A 19,510-nucleotide genomic window follows, 5' to 3' on the forward strand; every position below is an offset into this window, starting at 1 on the left:
GGGAGCACGATAGGAACCATAACCAGCTTCGCCGAAAGCCACCCCCGCCGCCTTGCCTCCCCATCCCCACCGGAGCCAAACCCTCCGCTGGTGTAAATTGTCCCATCGAAGCCATCGGAGCGATCGACTCTTCGTGTCGCTGGGGTTGCAAACCTCGCGCGGGGACACGGGGCTGCAGGCAGAGAAACATCCGCAGGGGCAAGAAAAGGAGCAAACTGAGCTGTCTGCGGGGCAGCAGGGGCTCCTCTTCACCTTCCCAAGTGCACGGGGCCCTGCTCCTGCCATCCAAAACTTTCATTTTCCCAGGAGGGAAAGCGGTGGGAAAGGCGGAAGGAAATAGTTAAAAAAAAAAAAAAAAGAAAAGAAAAAAAAAAAGAAGAAGAAAGAAAAAAGAGAAAAAGTGTTTCAGGATCGGGCCTAATAAATGTCAGTCCTCCCGCATCCGCCAAGGTCTGCTCTACAGAGCACCCTTCTCGCCAGGACCGCTACATCTGGAGCGCTCCTTTCGCCGGCAGGATTGCCGACCCGCCCGGCGGAACAAAACCAAAACCAAAACCAAAACCAAAGCCAAAGCATTCCCCCCGGTGCCACGACGGCTTTAGGAGCAGAGAGCTCGCCCCGAGCCCGCGCTGGGACCGGGGCAGCCCCCGGGGAGCCGCCGCCGCCTCTCCCCACCGCCGAGGGCAGGCGGGGCTGCCAGCCTGGGAACATCTCCCCTGCAGGGCAAACGCAGCCCGCAGCGCTGGTTGCCCGAGCCTGGGGAGAGGCAAATAGCAACGGGGGAGGGCCGGGGCGAGCGGGCTGACGAGGAAACAGCCCGGCCTCCTCTTGGGGCGGCTCGCAAGGACCGCGGCCGGGGGGCGATGGAGCAGCAGGGGCTTCCTTCGAGCCGCTCGGTGCTCGGGAGCCGGAGGGGAGCCCGTGCGACCCATCGGGGAGGGAAAGGAGCCGGCGCCGAGGGAGAACCGGCGGCGTCCAAGCGACGCGGCCGCCTGCGAGCGGGGCCTGGTAGGGCTCCGTCGGCGTGGAGGAACTACCGCAGCTACCACCGGGTCCGGTCCATCTGCCCGGCCCCCCGGGTGGAGCTGCCCACCCCGGCGCGGGCTGCCCGCCCCGTCTGGCAGCGCTGGCCCCGGCGGGGACGGCCGGAGGACGGCAGCCGGCAGCAGGGATGCGCTGCCAGCACCGTGCCGAAGGCCCGGGCTCGTCGCGGACGCTTGGAGAGGATTCAGTCCAAGGCGGGAGGCTGCCCCAAGCGGCTATCGCGGATGTGTCGGGACACAAACGGCCTCGGCCGTTTCGCCGAGGACTGCGAAGCCCCATCCTGCAGCCCCAGCCGGAGCCCCCGCCCGCCCGCGGCTCCCGGCCCCGGCCTGCCCGCCAGGCTCCAGCACAGAGAAAACAATCCGCCGACCCACGCACTGTCCCCGGGAGCTGCCAAGTTTTAAACCGACACGGCCCGTGGAAACGAGCAACTGCCGGGCCGCCCGGTCCGGCCAGCATAGCGAGACCGCCCTCGCCCGGGAAAACCGATTTGGTGTCCCCCAGGCTCCTCCGACCGCACCGCATCCCCACCGTAACCCAGGCAGCTGAAAATTAAACCCGTGATCCCGGCTCTCCGGCAGAAGGGGGGATCGCTCCATCCTGGACACGCGTTATCAAATAACTCCTTAAGGCGCCCGGCCCTAGCCCCTTCGCCCCCTCCGCTTCCCACCGGCGCTGCAGGGTGCACACGGGCAGAGCGGCCCTGGGGACCGGAGGGCGAGAGCCCTGCCAGGCCCCACGATCCCCGCGGCCGGAGCTGCCAGTTCCCACCAGAGCCACCGCCAGTCTCCGTGCGAGTGGGAGAAGGAGGGACGCGGTCTGAACTACAGCCTGAAGTCTGCTGCGGGGAAAAAGTCGCTGGGGAAATCCGTGTCTGCTCTCAGAAACGACACAAGCGGCAGAGCTAAGTGTTAAACTAAAGTTTATAAATTAAAAAAAAAAAAAAAGTACAGCGGGTAGCTTACAAACATTCACAATTCATTTGAAGTAAATAATCTAGTTGAGTGCACAGTGCCATTAAAAGAGAAAGGGAGGAAAAAAAAAAAGGAAGGAAGAAAAAAAAGCAATGAGTTACCTTAAAAGAAAGAGACTGTAATTACATTGCTGAGCAGATCAGAAATCCCCGCCCCGAAGGAGAGGTCTGCAGAAGAACTGTAAAAGGCACTGATGGTATTAAAATTTCCCGTTACATCGATTTCTTAAAAAGCCTGACTAGAAATATTCACATTGAATATAAAAATAATAATAACAACAACTTTAATACAACTGGAAAGTGCGAAAAATCCGTAACTCCTCCCTCCCCGAACATGGAAAGATCTCAGGAAAAAAGGAAAAGAAGAAGTCTGGAGTTTCGATTTAAGTCTCACCCTTTTGTGACATATTTATCCTTTGCCAGGGACCATGGAGTACAGGAATAACATGGGCAACAAGAGCAGGGGGGATCTGAAAGAGGCTTCCTTACATTCAGCACCATACAAGGCACACTCAGTTTGCAACAAGTTGGAAGACCAAGGACTCAAACAGACGTCAAAAATAATCTTCCTTACAATCCACCGAGGGAGTCCTTGATCTCCTCTTTTGAGCTGCATTTGGTTTTCCGGGTCGGTTTTTTTTTTTTTCCTCTCCTTTTTTTTCCTCTCTCTTTCTCTCTCCCACACAAGATCGAGTCTCTACCAATCCGAAGCGAAATAAAACAAACAAACAAAAAGTCTACACCAAATACACTGACAACATGGATACCATGAACTAGTCGTGCCGAATCGCGAGAGTCCTCGGCTGGCGGGGTGGGGACGGGGTGAGGGTCGGGGCGGGGGTGGCTGAGAAGTCCTACGTTGGAAGAGGAGAGGGTGAGGAATCATCCAAATAATATTAATAATAAAAATAACAATAAAATAATAATAAATACTGTCCGAGGCACTGAGAGCTGCAGCTGGGGCTCTGGATCTGAGAAGCTGGCTGGCTGGCTGGCTGGTGGGGGTGACAGAGGGGAGTTGGGTTTCCTGGCTGCCAGTGTGTGTGGCAGGGGGGTTGGGGGGGATGTATGTGTGCCCCTCACTGGGTGCCGGCGGCTGCAGCGCAGGTGGACAGAGCCCACCCGGGCAGGCAGTAGTAGGGGTAGTAGTAGGAGGGCTGGAGGGAGAGCAGCGAGGGCGGCCGCAGCACCTCCCCGGGGTGGTACTGTCTCTGGTCGTCGCGCACCAGCACCTTGACGGCCACCTTCTTGGCGGCGGGGGCGGCGGCCAGGAGGTCGGCGGCCATCTGCCGCCGCTTGGTCTTGTAGCGCCGGTTCTGGAACCAGATCTTCACCTGCGTCTCGGTGAGCTTCAGCGAGGCGGCCAGGTCGGCCCGCTCGGGCCCCGACAGGTACCGCTGGTGGTTGAAGCGCCGCTCCAGCTCGAAGACCTGCGCGTGGGAAAAGGCTGCGCGGGAGCGCTTCTTCCGCGGCTTCGGCGCCGCCGCCTCCTCCTCCCCCGGCAGCAGCTTCCCGCACTTGCCCGCTCCGTCCTCCTCCTCCGGCGGGCTGCGATCTGCGGGCAGGGCGAGAGCACGGCGGTCAGGGCAGGCAGGCACCGGGATACCCACATCCCCCGCGCCCCGCTCCTCGGAGGGCCCGCACCCGCGCGGCCGGCCGGGCGCGCTCCTTGCGGCGCCGAGCCGCTGCCCACCCCGCCGCCGGGCCAGCCGCCGCCGGCAGCCGGGGTTCCCCGCGCTCCTCTAAGCGCCGGGCGCCCTCCCGGGCTGCGGGCTCAGCCTGGCAAAGGGCTCTCCCCGCTCCGCCCTCCCTCGCCCCGCGGGACGCGTTTCGGTGGCTTTTTCCCCCGGCGCAGCCCGGGCCCGTTGCACAACCCCGGGGGGCCGGCGGAAAGCCCCGATCATCTCCCGCTCTCAGCACCCCCCGCCCCGGGACCCTCCCGCCCTCCCCGCGCGGGTGCGGAGGGGCCGCCGGCGGGGCCGCCCCTACCTGAGACGGCGGCCGACATCTCGCTGTCACTGAGGCCGGCGGCGTCCCGCTCCGCCGCCTCCGGGTGCTGCACCGCCTCCTCCTCCCCCGTCGCCGCCGGCCGCCCCCCGCCCGCGGCTTCGGCGGGGCGGGCGCCGCCACCGGCGCCCTCCTCCTCGGAGGGCCGCTCGCCCTCGTGGTCCTCGCTGAGCGCCGAGTCCGAGTCCCAGCCCGCCGGCGTCCGCGGGGCTGGGGCGCGGGCGGCGGCGGCGGGCGAGGGGAGCGGCGGGCCCTCGGCGGCGCCGCACAGCCGCCAGCCGCCGGCCGCTCCCGGGGGCGGCGGCCGCCCCGCCGCGTGGCGGGCGCGCTCCTCCTTCTTGTTGAGGATGGCCTGGATGGAGAAAGGCGTCAGGGCGTTGCCGCCGCGGACGGCCATGGCCCGGCGGCGGGCGGCCCCGCGGGCGAGCAGCGGACCGCGCCGCGCCTTCAGCTGGGCGACCGCATCGCCGGCCGCGGCCGCGCCGGTGCCGGTGCCGGGCCCTTCTCTGCCGCCGGGAGGGCGGGCGCCAGCGGGGGCAGCCTCTCTGCGCCGCTGCCGGCCCGCCCGCCCATAGGGCCGGGGCCGCCGCGCCGCGCTCCGCCGGGCGCCGCCGCGGGTCCCTGGCGGCGCGGGCGCTGCCTCCGCCCCGCTCTGTCCCGCCCCGCGCCCGCCCTCTCCTTTTTCTCCCGGCGGCGCTGTCATCCCTCACCGCCGCCTGACAGCGCCGGCCCCGCGCCTTCCCATTGGGCAGCCCCCGCGCAGCCCGCCCGGCGATTGGCTCCCCGCCGCGGGGCGATGCGCTCCGCGGGGCGCGCGGCGGGGCGCGCCGCGCCTTAACCCCTTGCGGCCCGCGGGGCTCCCCCCCCGCCGCCGGCCGCCCGGGGCGCCGCGCTGCCCGGCCGGTGCCGCCCGTGGCGGAGGCGACCCTCGGAGGGAGGGTCCCTCTCCTTGGCGGGGAGCGGCGGCTTCCAGCGGAGAGTGACGGATAATAGTTTCAGGGTGTTTCCCCTCCCGCCGCGCCTCGGCCGAGCCGGGCAACGGGCGCCGCAGCCCGGCGGCGGGGAAGGGTCCGGTCACGGCGGGAAACGTCGCGGGGGAAGCGGAACAACGCCGCAGGCTGGCACGCATTTGATGCGTGCCGCTCGGGGAAGAGCCTCGGGAAATCGCTTATTTCGGGGTCTGTCGGGGACGGCGACGCCGCGCCGGGATCGGGGCTGTGTGCGCTGCGGGAAAGCGCCCGAACCTCCGGCCGCTCGCCTCGTGGGCGTACACGCAAAATAGCCTCGACTGCCTTTCGAAAGTGGGCTTTTCGCCGGTTCGTTTGTTTAAAAGCGTGGTCGGTTTTACGTTAGGGTGGGTCTTCGGCCCATGGGGCTTTTAAAGACCGTTGTAGGAGGGCAACTTCGCGCAGGTTGAAGACTGCTTTCCTTGAAACGACGCTTTCCCTGACAGAAAATGGCCCTAAACAAGAAGCTTTTGGAAACTGTTGCACGCACGTGAATAGTATAAATGCGACTCGTTGCCAAAACAACAACGTGCCCCCAAGCATCATGCTCGTCTTTATCTCAGACATTATTGGCATCCTCAGAGCTAACAGAAAAATCCCGGCGAGGCTATCAGGCAGGTACACGAGAAATGAAATGCCAGAGCGTCACGACCGTGATTTTTCGGTGCTGGGGAGGCGCGGCAATGTAACGAGCTAGAGCATATCACAGTGATACCCCCAAACTCGGCTTTGCTTGGTGAGCCGAATTCGCAGGGTGTTAACCTGCTTCTTCACGGGCGTGCGTCCACCGCCAACGTTTCCTTACTTGATCCCGCAGAGACGGGCGCCGGTTTGCAGTAGACCACGAAGCCACGAGAATTGATTATCAACGACTCTGACACGAATTAAATGTTTTCAATCACCGTTCTTACCCGGAAAATAAATTAATAAAATAAATAACCCCGCTTTCATACGCAGCACGAAGCCGGAGAGCACCTTTGTGTGCCTGAACGAGAACAGGCTTTATCCTTCTGAACAAATTCAGCCCGTTTTAGTAACCTTGCTTGGACTCACTCGTTATCCCTTTTTCCCACCCAGGTATTTCCCGGGAAAGCCATCGCTTATGCCACCCAAGACTTCGGTGCCACGATACGCTCAGGAAATATCCAAAGGGGATTTTTTTTAAGAGCTGGAGGAAAGTAAGAGGCGTTTGGGGAAGCTGCGAGAAATCCACTTAGGAGGAGACGTGTAGGAGGTGTAGGAAGGGTGCCCTGTGCGGGCGTTTTAAGGGGTGCTAAACAGCCGAGAGATGAAATTTGGGGTGTCAGAGGAGATGCGTGGACGGAGACGTGGGGAGAGAGGAAGGGCTCCGCGCTTCTAAGGGGGACGGCTGGAGGTGCGGGTCGCGGGAGCCGTGGTTTGTGTTGACGGCCGGAGAGGGGCTCTGGGCACGGCGGAGACGGGGAGCTCCGGGCAGGACTGGCCGCGGCAGCTTTCCGGCGTGCGATTCTGCGCTTCTGTTTTCGGGCTCTGCTCAGGTGCGGCAGACCGCCGAGCGGGAGGCAGAGCAGGCGGCTGCTTTGGGGCTGGGGGAGCGGCGGGGGGGAGGAAGAGGCGCTCTCCCCGGTGCAGCCTCCCTCCAAGCTCCGGCACAGGCAGCTTCCAGCCCGCGAAGTCCCCGATTTACAAGGTTTCGCGTCCAAGCTCTTGGAAATACCTGCGGTTAGTTTACAATGGCTGTAATTCTTTGCTAATTTACCCAGCTCCCTCCTTGCCACCTCCTGTGTTTTTTTTTTTTTGTTTGTTTTGTTTGTTCTCTCCCCCTCGCCCGCCTCCCGGGGCGATCTCTGCGCCCTCTTCCCGACCAGAAAACTACTGTTTGGGGGAGGAAATGCCTGGGGAGGAGGCCGGGAGGAGAGCGAGCAGCGACGGGGGTAAGGCGCAGGGGAGCGGCGGAGGGAGGCCGGGCAGGGCCGGCGGTCCCGGGGCTGCGGCGGCCGGGGGCCAGCTGGGTGGTCCCGCCGCGCCCGCCCTCCAGCCCCGCCGGGGGAGACGGGCAGCGGGAGGGAGGGAAGGAGAGAGGGATGGGGGGGAGAGCGGCGGCCCGGCATTACTCCTCACTGGCCGCCCGGGCGGAGGGCTCGCAGCCGGCTGCCGGCCGCCCTCAGCTGGGGCAGCACCGGAGGGCAAGGGCTCCCCGGCCACGGCGTGCGGCGGCCGCAGGGCCCCCTCCCGAGCGTGTGTGGAGAAACTGGGCGCAAACCCTCCTCGCAGGAACAGGCTCGGGGGGGACGGGAGGAGGCAGCAGGGCGGGCAGCCGAGCGGGCAGGACAGCGCCTGAAACGGGGGTGTCGGCGGGGGCACGCTTTCCGCCTTGCCCCCACCCCCGATAAGGGCTCCGCACCCCCCCATTCCCCGCGGTTTGGAAGCAGCCAAAACCCGTATTTTGTGTCGCACCCGCTGTTTTCCAGACGTGTGTTACACTGCAGCGGGGAAACCCCAAACCCCGCCGTGCCCCATAGCTGCCTCTCCCTGCGCCCACCGGAGACCCCCCGGCTCTTCATCCGACACCCCGCGGAGGAGCCCGCCTCGCCCTCCCGTTTCCGACCGGCGGCGGCCGGGACGCCCCGCGCCGAGGCCGGCCCGGCGCTGCCGGCAGACGGGCTGCCCCACCTAGAGGCGTCCCCGCCGCACTGCCCGGCCTCTGCCGCCCCTCGGGGCTGGGGGGTCGGCCGCGCGGCCCAGCCCTGGGCGCCCAGCGGGTCCCTGGTGACATCGGGGGCCGGGGTGGGCCAGGGCAGGGGCGGGCAAGGCCACCCCATGTGGGGACACCACTGCAGAGGCACAGCCCCAGTGCCCTGTCCCAGTATCCAGTGGCAAGCCACGGTGCGGGCTGGGAAAGCGGGAGCAGAGCCTGCCCGGCTGCAGTGTGAGGTGGCTTCTGGCAGTCACCTGGGACGTTTTTCTTTCCAGGTGTGAGGAAACTCGCTCACAGAAGTACTGCTCATAGTGCGGGGAAGGACGGGTCCTGCTTCTTGGGCGTCTTCTGAAAGCATCAGATTAACACGTGAAAGGCAGCGCGCACATACATGAAGAAGGTGGCAGCAAAACCTTTAAAGAGCCTTTGTAAAGAGCGCACACCACATAACGTTGTATAAAAAACCTAGATGGTCCCTGGGTGGGAGTAGCTTGCACTGGGAAAAGGAAATGTTATAACTTTTCCTTCAGGGTAGGATTTGCCCGCTCTGGGAAATTAATTAGAGATGTGGCCCCCGTGTGCTGGCTCTCAGGCACTCCCAGAACCAGGCTAGCTCAGGAAGGGGTCACACTTCTGTCCCGGCTCTCTGCCAGCCCGAGACCTTCTCAGCTCTGAGGCAGGCCAAAGAGTATCATGGCCCAGGGCTACCCCACACTGTAAGGCCTCTTGGCAGCACTTTCCAAAGCCTGCATGGGGGTAATACCTTTGCCATACCTAATCAGAAGTGATATTGTTTTCCCAGACAGAAGCTGTCTCCCCAAACTTGTCTCTAGTTTGCCTCCCAATATACATACAGAGATGCAAATCCTTGCAGAGTCTCCTGCTGGGTCTCCCAGGGGCTTAGGTGGAAGATGGCAATGGTGCAAGCAGTGCTTCCTCCTACAAGGAATTTTCATCCCCTGTGACTCTGTTGGTGGTGGGGAAGATTCGGTTCATGGTTTTTACCTCAGCTGTGCTCCTCTCTGGCTGTGCAGCAAAGGCACATAAACGTGTCCTGCACAACTCGCTGGTTTTGCAGGAAAATCTCAGGTCATCTGCTTTTGAACAGGTTTTGACTCTATCTCTTACCAATCTATTGCCAAGTAAATGTAACTGTAGCTACACAGTAGGTGACAGTTGTGCATCTCTAAAACAAGTTCTGAGCAGGATTCCTCCATGCGCTTTGGGGGGGACCTCACGTAAGTAACTGCTGCAACACTCAGCCTTCAAATTGCTTTTTACAGTTGACGTCAGGAGCCTGTGTTGCTGCTGGGCTGTCAACTGTAAGATGCTTACGGACTTCAGTGAGAGGATATACCGCCTACAATTAAGAGAAAAATCTGAATGATTTTGAGCATTCAGCTGAATAATAAACCTGGAGAATGTGCAAATATAATCCTGACAATGAGAAGTTTAATCTTACTGACTTGACAACCTCTTAGCAAATTAGCTCAGTAGGTTTTAATAGCTGGCTTGCAATCCCCTTCTCTGCTCATATTCCTTATATGGGGAGAAGCCCGTGTCCTTTAAGGCTGGGAGGCTCAAACACAAACATTCCTATGGGAGTTTACAACCAAACTGAAAGAAACGCTTGAATCTTGCTGGTTGTGATACGATTTGGCCCAGTTTTATTGCTCAGAGCTGCTGTTTCTGGGAAAACCAACCCAAAGCTCCCTCTTGCTGCTTCATCTTTACGGTAAAAAGTGAAGGCCTGGTATGCAGAGTACCAAGCACAAAAACAAAACTACCAATGTTTCATTTCACCGCGTGGCAGTTTTTTTCCTGAATTATTCCTCCTTGCAAGACCCTGAAAACGAAAAGTCATACGGCCTATCTAATCATCGCGCTCCCAAGAAAGGGTGAAGATGTACGGTTTCCTCCGCTTAGTGCCAGGAGGCCACTAGCTGCGCACGCGCCGAGAGCCCTGTCTCACAACTGCATTCAGGAGAGACCATCTTTTGAAATAAATCTTCTCTCTGACTCTTTCCTTATTTTTATGCTGAGTTTCCTACTACCCCAGTAAATGGCTATATGTTCCTCATCTTCTGATGTATTTATCTGTAGGATAGAAATACAACCTGGACAAGATTAACTTGATTTACTAATAAAAAGCAAACCAGCATAGCCAAATGGCCAGATGCATCTTGTAGTCATTAATTAAAGCTCTTGCATTTTTCTGTGAAATAAATATTGTGATATTTAGCCCCTGTATTTAGCTTTTTATTTGTTTCAAGCAATTTTAGAAGGAGGGGGTAGTCTATTTATTTGTACTCTTCGATAGAAAAATTGAAGTAGAAACAGATTGAATGACTTATGCCAAAGTCATTTATGTGTCTGTCATCCATACAGTAGCTGGTCTATCTACTTGTTCTGAATTTTTCTTTATTATTTACTAGAACATTTTAATGAATATTCACTATATTACAGTAGATGCATTTGTTGTGTGCAAGTCTCTAGGCTTTTAAGGACACTCATAGCACAGATTAATCATTTGATGTTTATTTGGTACAACATCATATCAAATCCAGGTTTCCTTTACCATTGCTCCTCAATCTATAAATAAGTAATAACCTTTCCTACTTTTTGTTTGAAATAGTTGAGCTCACTTTTCACATATGATGGGCTAACTTGGTAATTAAATCAATGGCTACATTGGGGTAGCGTTTAAATATTTTTATTGCTTCTGATGCTTAGGTAAATCAAGTAAGCCTGCCGGCCTCTCAGGATACTGGAACTGTTTACATTTATAAAGTGATTTCACACCTTTGTCTAAAAGTCACATCTTTATTGACAGTAAGTCAACAGTCATTTTATATTAATTTTTCTATCTCTTTATTATTCATATCAGGAGTAGACACCCATCAAAGGTAATACCTGGGAGTGTTTGGGACTTATCCGTTATAAATTTACACAGATCACCAATTACTCAAAAATTTCAGAATTTGAGATGAAGGACTCATTTGTTTCACATCCTCCTCACACTGAATAGGAAGCCTAAACTGTGGAGATGGGACGTGGCGTTTCTGTGCATCTCTTGGGTGGTCTCTTGCGTGCAGTGCTGGCTGTCGGGATATCTGCTCGGAGAAGCAGATCTGATTCAGGAGCTCCAATACTGGACTCAGGCGGCTCAAACACGATGTGTTGCAGAGATGAGAATCGTAGTATGTCCATCCTGTTTTGGATCCAGGCCTATGCGATTAACTTCATATGTCTGAAGAGAAATCAGAGGTATGAGTTCACCGGGTAATTGCACAGGGTGGTTGGTCTGGTCCCTGGGAGCATACCCATCCCTCGGTTGAGCAGAGAGGGAAGCCAGGCAGGTTAGACCAAGCATCTCGCTCCATGGTAGCTCCGTTCTCTGAAGGGCCCCCAGCCCCGCTGACAGCTTTTTGACACCTCTGGTGGAAAACAAGGCCCAGAGCTCTACATGTTGTGTAACAGGGGAGTCCACGCTTGCAGCTGCCTTACACAGCCACGGTGTTGGCCTTGCCGCAATCCATGCCTGATAACCTGTGGTGGAGCAGCCAAGCCAAGCTGTTTGAGCACAGAGACCTTGGATCCAGTGTTGGGTTTATGAAGTTAGGGCAATTAGCAGGTTCACTGTGTGAGTTGTTTCCACTGGCAATGATTTTGTATGTACAGTGACTGCACATTTCATCTGAACACAGCTTTTACATTAAATCACTAATTCTTTTGGCTTGCTCAGTGAGAATACAAATACTTACATAAACTTCACAAATAAAATAGTGACTTGGTTTTGTTCGGTTCACATGCAAATTTAATTGGTGGCCTGAAAATTAGCAAACATGACACAAGTTGTCTGCAGGCAATACAGATATTCTTCATATTTTCTGTACGTATCTTAGAGAATAGAGACTTCGAACATGTCAATTATGGATGACTGCAAATACGTACCCTCCCTTGTCCTTATGATGCTCAATTCCCTCCTCTCAGAATTCCCATCTTCGTTAGTGTTGTTTTCACCTAAATTTAGAGATTCTGAGTTATAGGTTGTCTCGTGAGCATTTTTATGGTGTTGAGGGCAGCACAGCCTGAGTGGGTTCTCAGGGTATTCCTGTCATAGAAGTAGCTATTTCTGTAATTTATTACCCAGACACTTTTTGGGATTTACCTAACAGAAGAAAAAAAAATGTTAAGGCAGGTGACAAACAATACAAATGTGTAATATGGCAAAAGCAGTTTGCACCCTATTTGTTACATGAATAAGAGTAAATGAGATGGTTGAAGAAGTCTGCAGTACTAAAGGACTCCTGTGACTATGTGGAAAACGGTGAGAGGAACCAGACACGAGGGTAGACAAAATGTCAGTTATGAATCTCTTGGAAAACCAAGAAAGTCTTTTAGTTTTTCCAGGAGGTTTTTCACCTGGAAGGATGCAGAAATCTGCCTGCGAGTGAAACGGGGAAGGCAGAGGAGTGCTGGCTGGAAGGACATTTTGCTAATACCTTCAAGATGGCAAGTTGTGATTTCCTGCACTACTGATGAGGTTATTGTTGGCAGGAGGAACGAGAGCTTTCTGCTCTCCCTGCTTGGGAAAGAGGGTAGTGTGTGGTGTGGCCTTCTGGTGCTTTATAGTATTGTCTGTATTTTATGAGAGCTGATAAAAAACTCCGTGCTTTTCTCTATACACTCAGCATTCCAACTTCATATAGGTCCACTGTAGACTGCTGCCTGTAGGAAGTGTTAAAACCCGGTCTTCAGCCAAAAATGCTGGTATCAACTGTCCTTCCATATCTCTGGAAGACTTCTGATATGGCTATATTTCTTTCACATAGTGTACACGTTGTGCAACACCTCTGTGTCAAAGGGACTCCTTTTGAGAAGGGTTGTGCAGAGGAATGTGCTATTTTGCATTACATATGCTCTCTCATCAGGAAATACAACTCTTAACAAAGCAAAGTGTTATGCTTCATAGCTCCAAAAAGACACCTGCAGTATAGTCTTCCGCAAAATATGCAACAAAGCCCTTGTAGTCTAACCTCCTTGTATGGGCGTGATGATTGTCTGGTTGACCGACCGTCCCAAACAGCAATGGTATATATGCACATTGATCAGTCGTGCCCATGTTCATATTCATATCTATGACTTTGTCCATAGTTATCATGGAGGGGACAAATCTGTCCAAAGGCAGAGGACCTTCACATACAATAATATTTCATTCACAGGGTTTAATTTAGCTCTTTTAGTGGCTTCTCAAGAGCTAACTGTGAGAAACCTCTGCAGCCGTAAGGTGTGTTGACTTTGAAGCCCTGAGAACTGCTGGCAGACTGTGGAAGAGCAGCAGCATGACTGGAGAGAAGAGCTGACATCCCTGCAGTCTATGTGGGCTATGGAAGAACTTCCACCTTCCAATCCCAAATGCCTTGCTCCTTGGTCTGCATTTGGCCAGGCGCACTACTACCACTCCTAGAGCTACTTTCTAACACATGGTGACTTCAGAGAAGCAGGCCTGGGCAGGTCATGTAACTGCTTTGGTACAAGGTAGCAGCTGCTTTTACAGAGAGCGTATTAAATGTCAGAACACCTGGATAATGAGACAGTGAGATCCTCTCAGTGAGGAGGAGACAAGACTACCGGCTGTGGAGCTGAAAAGTAGCCTGTCATCTACAAATCAACGTCATGACAGGAATCCGTGCATTGCTTCGTTTCAATAGCCAGAGCCCTTTGGACGTGGTATGTGGTAGTGGTATTTCTCATGAACGTCACAGTGCTGTACTCTTGCATTTAATAAACTCCTTTTCAAAAAGTGTTGATTATGAGCCTCATGATAAGACCAGCTTATGAAAATATTGGGATGTTATTGGTTGTAGCTAGCTTTGATACGCATCCCTTATCATGTGCACTAGCATCTGGGCCCCAGCTGACACAGAGAAATCCGCTGTGCATTTTCTCCAAGATGCAGAGAGTGATGATTTCCTTCAAGAACGGGCTTTATTTTCCCACCTGCTGGCTCAGCTGGTGTTGGATGTTGTTTCTGTCCCAGCTCTTGCTTGCTGCGTCCTGGGAGCCTGAAAGGTGATTCCAGTCACATCAGAGTTTACTGCAAAAAAATGAGGAATAAGGGTGGCTAATAAAAAGGGGATTATTATTGCTCTACTCGATATTTTCACAACTTCTTTTATCATCTTTACTCTCAGCGGCTAGTAAGACTAAACGTAAAGGCCCCTTAGCCTGTGTCTAACCTGTTTGGATGTCAGTACATCCATGTACTTTTGCCATCCACAAAAGTTCTTGGTCATGGCAAGAAGATTGAAAGGAGGGAAAAATGGAGCTAAAAGAAGGACTTTTGAAGAAATAAAAGGAGGACAAAGGCTGAGGAGAGGTCAGATCTGCCTGATCCAAGAGTATGCAACAAACTGATGAGGGAAAGGAAAAGGGAAGGGGGAGAGGAAAGGAAGGGAGAACCGAGAGCTGAGAGGGACCCTGTGAGGGAACCAGAGTGCACGGGATGGGAACAAACGGACATTGGTCAGTGAAAGACAGGTCAGATGAGAAGTGAGGATGGAGGGAATTAGACTGGAAAAGTGCTAGGAACAGGGGGCTGGGAAATGAGAGAAATGGGAAGGTCTGGGCAAGGAAACTGTGACTGGAATGGATAGCTTCTATTAAACCTCCAAATCTAACTTGTTACAATTGAGAAAAAAATGTTAAATGCATTGTTCCACAAGAAGTTTGATGTGCCTCTAAACATAAACCCATGTCATATGGAATTCAATATGCATATATTGTATCTGTAAACATAGCACGAGATGGATTTAGACCCATGCATGGTATGCTATACAGTATATTCATGGTTATAGAGTTGAAAAAAGGTATTCCTCCAGAAACTGGTGACGTCCTGCCTGTGCTGATCCGTGCAGCGCAGCAGCTCAGGAGGAGCTGGTGGACGGGCAGGTCAGGATGTCCAGGCAGCGGCAGCCCCAGGACCGCCGCACGCCAGCCCCTCCTTGCTCCTTTGTCGAGCCCTTATGGGTCCGGTCTAAATTCCCCCCAGGCTCTGGGTCCTGCCCGCGGCAAGAGAGGGGTCGTGCGTGTGCGTGTGCGCGGTGCACGCCGCGCTACCTGGCAGGCACCAGTTGCCATCTAGTGGCTATTTTGGGACTATCTGCGCGTGGAAAACAATTTTTTTTCCGACCAACCTGCGATCCAGCAATTGCTTTTCTAGAGAAGATTTGCACGATTTGCGCCCCAAAGCCTCCTGAGTGACTTGCAGAGAAACAAAGGGTCTGATGCACATAATGGAGAATGTGCTGCCCTTTCTGTAGCATGCACAGAGTTTGGCCTTGCTTTGCGATCAGGCAAGTTACTCACCTGCTTTCTAGGTGTGGATTTTGCAGGAGGAGAAGGTTGGGAATGTCTCAAAACCAGCCGAGTGAGACCTCAGCCCTGCTGGGAAAAGGCTGGCTCCCTTACTGGCAAAACGGCAACACTTCCAAGGAGTTCAGCAGCACCAGGATCTTCACCTCTCGCTTGTAAAGATTCTGGCCCTTAACAGATTATTGGAATACGCTGAAAGTTTTTCTCATTATATTTTAGTATATTCAGCCTTGCCAGATCCCAACCAGACCAAGACATGATATTGTAGCTGTTGGGCAAGCATAGAGCAAATATTGGTCCAACTGGCTCCACACCATCTCTCTCCCCTGGTCAATGAAAATTGAAGAGCTGGTGCAGATGGACTGTTTCAAGTCCGATGCCCTTGAGTGAAAACAAAAGTAATTGGACTTCTTTCCCTTTTTAAAAAGCTGCCAGTCACTTTCCCATTCTTTCTTTTTTTACAGAAGAAAAGAGGTGATAAAAGCTGAGAAAATTTGAGAAAGGTGTGAGAAGAGGGAGAGGAGAGAAGGAATGAGATCTGGGAAGGATGCCCTGTATTCACTGGTGTCTTTGAACAATCCCATTATCTCAAGAAATCAAATGGACAAATCCCAAGAGAAGAATTAGGTGAACTTACTTAGCAAAGTGAAATAATACCCCCCCCCCCCCCATTTTATTATATGTCTCATATATATATATGAGACACTGAAAGCTGAGAACAAAAACAGCTTTGATTTTTGAAAACGGAAAAGTAACAAACCTAGATTAAGCAAAATGCAAGCCTTCAAGGGGGGTAGCACCCTGCTGTGAAGAGATACGGTCATATAGGAAATAAAAGGCATAAATTGCAACAGAGAATTTCAGGTTAGAAAAAATGTTTTAAAGCTAATCAGCAACAAGGGTTAGGTGACATGGGGGAACTGCCATTGCTGGAGATCTGTGGGGTCTGGTTAGACACCACATATTTGGAATAACCTGGAACAAACCTGGATCAGCCAGTCTTTGCCTCCTACCAAGACAGTGGCTACCAGGCAGCGGACTTCCAGAGGTGCTGGTGCCAGACCTTCACAGAGAAATGAACTAATTACGACTTCCAGCCCCCTCTTTGGCAGTCCCATCACACCTACTGCTGCAGGGAGTGGGAAAAGGGAAGGATACAACCTCCCAGTGCCTCCCCTGGGCCCAGCAGCCCTTCATGCATATCCCTGGTGGCTTCTCTCTTCTGCTTTCATGCTCAGTCTCTGTCACCAGCCCTCCTCTGACCCCGAAAAGGAGCTCACTGGGAGCATGCCCGGGAGGGCGGGAGTCCCGTTTTGCTTTGATTAAAGCTTCCCCAAAAGGATATTTCCTGTGCTTGAGGGACAAATAGAGTTCTAAGTTCAAAATTAGTTGAAAGAAGTTTTATCATCGGTTTAATTTTTTTTTAAGTGGCCTTATATTGCCTATTTACTTAGCCTGAAAAATCCTGGCTGGATAGAGTTAAATAAGCACTATATTGCCGAGCAATTCTTAGCTCTTGTTTATATAAAAAGAGCAGAGTGAACCTATCATTGTCTGAAAGGAAAGTCACATTCCAGATCTCTGCTTGCTTTGGGCACCGAAGCAGGAATGACTATTTAGTTTTAACATTTTTAAATTTATATACTGGAACTGGTGCTGAAGTATCATGAATGTGATCACTGAGCATTTTTCTCGTATGTATTCCTCTTTATTAATTCATCTTAATATATGTTGACTTATATTATCTGCTGCAGAGGCAGCAGATGGAGGCTCCGCGAGAAGCAGAGGATCCCCTGCCTTCTTGCCACCAGGTAGGTGGCAAGAGGGGACCTAAGCGACAGGGGGGAATGGAAACGGGTCACTGCTCGGGGTGCCAGGCGAACCCCCGTCCGGCCTCCCTCACCTTCCTGGTTGCCTTTACACAACAGATATGGGGCCCTGGAACTTGAGGGCGAGGCAAACGAGGATGTAGACGAAGGTCCGTCCAGGGGGGTCGCCTAGGGTGAGGCAGTCAGCCCCACGCATTACGACTGCCGCTGCTAAGAAAAAAAAGGAGGGTAATTGTCATAGGCGATTCCCTTCTGGGGGGAACAGAGGGCCCGATATGCCGACCGGACCCGTCCCACAGGGAAGTCTGCTGCCTCCCTGGGGCCCGGGTCAGAGACATCACTAGGAAGCTCCCTGGTTTGGTACGGTCTTCCGATTACTATCCGCTGCTGGTTATACAGGCTGGCAGTGATGAGGTTCCGGAGAGAAGTCCTGCAGTGATCAAAAGGGACTTCAGGGCACTGGGGCGACTGGTTGAAGGATCGGGAGCACAGGTAGTGTTTTCCTCAATCCCTACAGTGGCAGGGAAGGATACTGAAAGGAGCAGGAAAACACACCTGATCAACACGTGGCTCAGGGGCTGGTGCCATCAGAGGAACTTTGGCTTTTTTGATCATGGGGAGGTTTACACGGCACCGGGCCTGCTGGTGACAGATGGAGTTCAGCTGTCTCACAGGGGCAAAAGGATCATCGCTCATGAATTGGCAGGGCTCATTGAGAGGGCTTTAAACTAGGTTCGAAGGGGGAAGGGGATAAAACCAGGCTCGCTAGAGATGAGCAGAGGGGTGGCGTGCCGATGCCGGGGGCGAAATCGATAGCCCAGCTCAAGTGCATCTACACCAATGCACGCAGCATGGGCGGCAAACAGGAGGAGCTGGAAGCCATTGTGCAGCGGGAGAGATATGACTTAGTCGCTATCACAGAAACATGGTGGGGTGACTCTCATGACTGGAGTGCTGCAATGGATGGCTATAGACTCTTCAGAAGGGACAGGTGAGGAAGGAGAGGCGGTGGGGTGGCCCTGTATGTTAGGGAGTGTTTCGATTGTCTAGAGCTCAACGATTGTGATGATGATACGGTCGAGTGTTTATGGGTAAGGATGAGGGGGAAGGCCAACGAGGCAGATATCCTGCTGGGAGTCTGTTATAGACCACCCAACCAGGATGAAGGGGCGGATGAAGCGTTCTATAAGCGGCTGGCAGAAGTCTCTCAATCGCTAGCCCTTGTTCTCGTGGGGGACTTCAACTTCCCGGACATCTGCTGGAAATACAACACGGCAGAGAGGAAGCAGTCTAGGAGGTTCCTGGAGTGTGTGGAAGACAACTTCCTGACACAGCTGGTAAGTGAGCCTACCAGGGGAGGTGCCTCGCTCGACCTGCTGTTTACTAACAGAGAAGGACTGGTGGGAGATGTGGTGGTCGGAGGCCGTCTTGGGCTTAGCAACCATGAAATGATAGAATTCTCCATTCTTGGTGAAGTAAGGAGGGGGGGCAGCAAAACCGCAACCATGGACTTCCGGAGGGCGGACTTTGGCCTGTTCAGGACGCTGGTTGAGAGAGTCCCTTGGGAGATGGTCCTGAAGGGCAAAGGGGTCCAGGGAGGCTGGACGATCTTCAAGAAGGAAGTCTTAAAGGCGCAGGAGCAGGCTGTCCCTGTATGCCATAAGAAGAACGGGCGGGGAAGACGACCGGCCTGGCTGAACGGGGAGCTCTTGCTGGGACTCAGGAAAAAAAGGAGAGTTTACCGCTTGTGGAAGAAGGGGCAGGCGACTCAAGAAGAGTACAGGGATCTCGTTGGGTCGTGCAGAGAGGAAATGAGAAAGGCAAAAGCCCAGCTAGAACGCAATCTGGCCGCTGTCGTTAGAGACAACAAAAAAAGCTTTTACAAATATATTAATGACAAGAAGAGAGCCAAGGAAAATCTCCATCCCTTATTGGATGCAGGGGGGAACATTGTCACCGAGGATGAGGAGAAGGCTGAGGTACTCAATGCCTTCTTTGCCTCAGTCTTTAACAGGCAGACCAGTTATCCTCAGGGTACTCGGCCCCCCGAGCTGGAAGACAGGGACGGCGAGCAGGATGAACCCCCCGTAATCCAAGAGGAAGCAGTCAACGACCTGCTACGCCACCTGGATGCTCACAAGTCTATGGGGCCGGATGGGATCCACCCAAGAGTGCTGAGGGAGCTGGCAGAGGAGCTCGCCAAGCCACTCTCCATCATTTATCAGCAGTCCTGGTTGATGGGGGAGGTCCCGGACGACTGGAGGCTTGCCAATGTGACACCCATCTACAAGAAGGGCCGGAAGGAGGATCCGGGGAACTACAGGCCTGTCAGCCTGACCTCAGTGCCGGGGAAGATTATGGAGCGGTTCACCTTGAGGGCGCTCACAAGGCATGAGTGGGACAACCAGGGGATCAGGCCCAGCCAGCACGGGTTCATGAGAGGCAGGTCCTGCTTGACCAACCTGATCTCCTTCTATGACCAGGTGACCCGCCTAGTGGATGAGGGAAAGGCTGTGGATGTGGTCTACCTGGACTTCAGCAAGGCCTTTGACACCGTCTCCCACAGCATTCTCCTGGAGAAGCTGGCGGCTCACGG

The 19,510-nt window shown here is 54.3% G+C and overlaps 1 protein-coding gene across 1 annotated transcript; it reads right to left on the reverse strand.

Annotated features, from left to right (window-relative positions):
• Positions 1 to 3,096: 3,096 nt before the first annotated feature.
• On the reverse strand, positions 3,097 to 4,421 carry NKX3-2 (NK3 homeobox 2). The gene is made up of 2 exons (XM_076337581.1): positions 4,007 to 4,421; positions 3,097 to 3,572 (listed from the first exon to the last, which is right to left on the reverse strand). The coding sequence occupies exons 1-2, from the start codon at positions 4,419 to 4,421 to the stop codon at positions 3,097 to 3,099; spliced, it is 891 nt and encodes a 296-aa protein (XP_076193696.1).
• Between the last annotated feature and the right edge of the window lie 15,089 nt (positions 4,422 to 19,510).

Source organism: Aptenodytes patagonicus, chromosome 4 (assembly GCF_965638725.1).
Source record: "Aptenodytes patagonicus chromosome 4, bAptPat1.pri.cur, whole genome shotgun sequence".
NCBI lineage: Eukaryota > Metazoa > Chordata > Aves > Sphenisciformes > Spheniscidae > Aptenodytes > Aptenodytes patagonicus.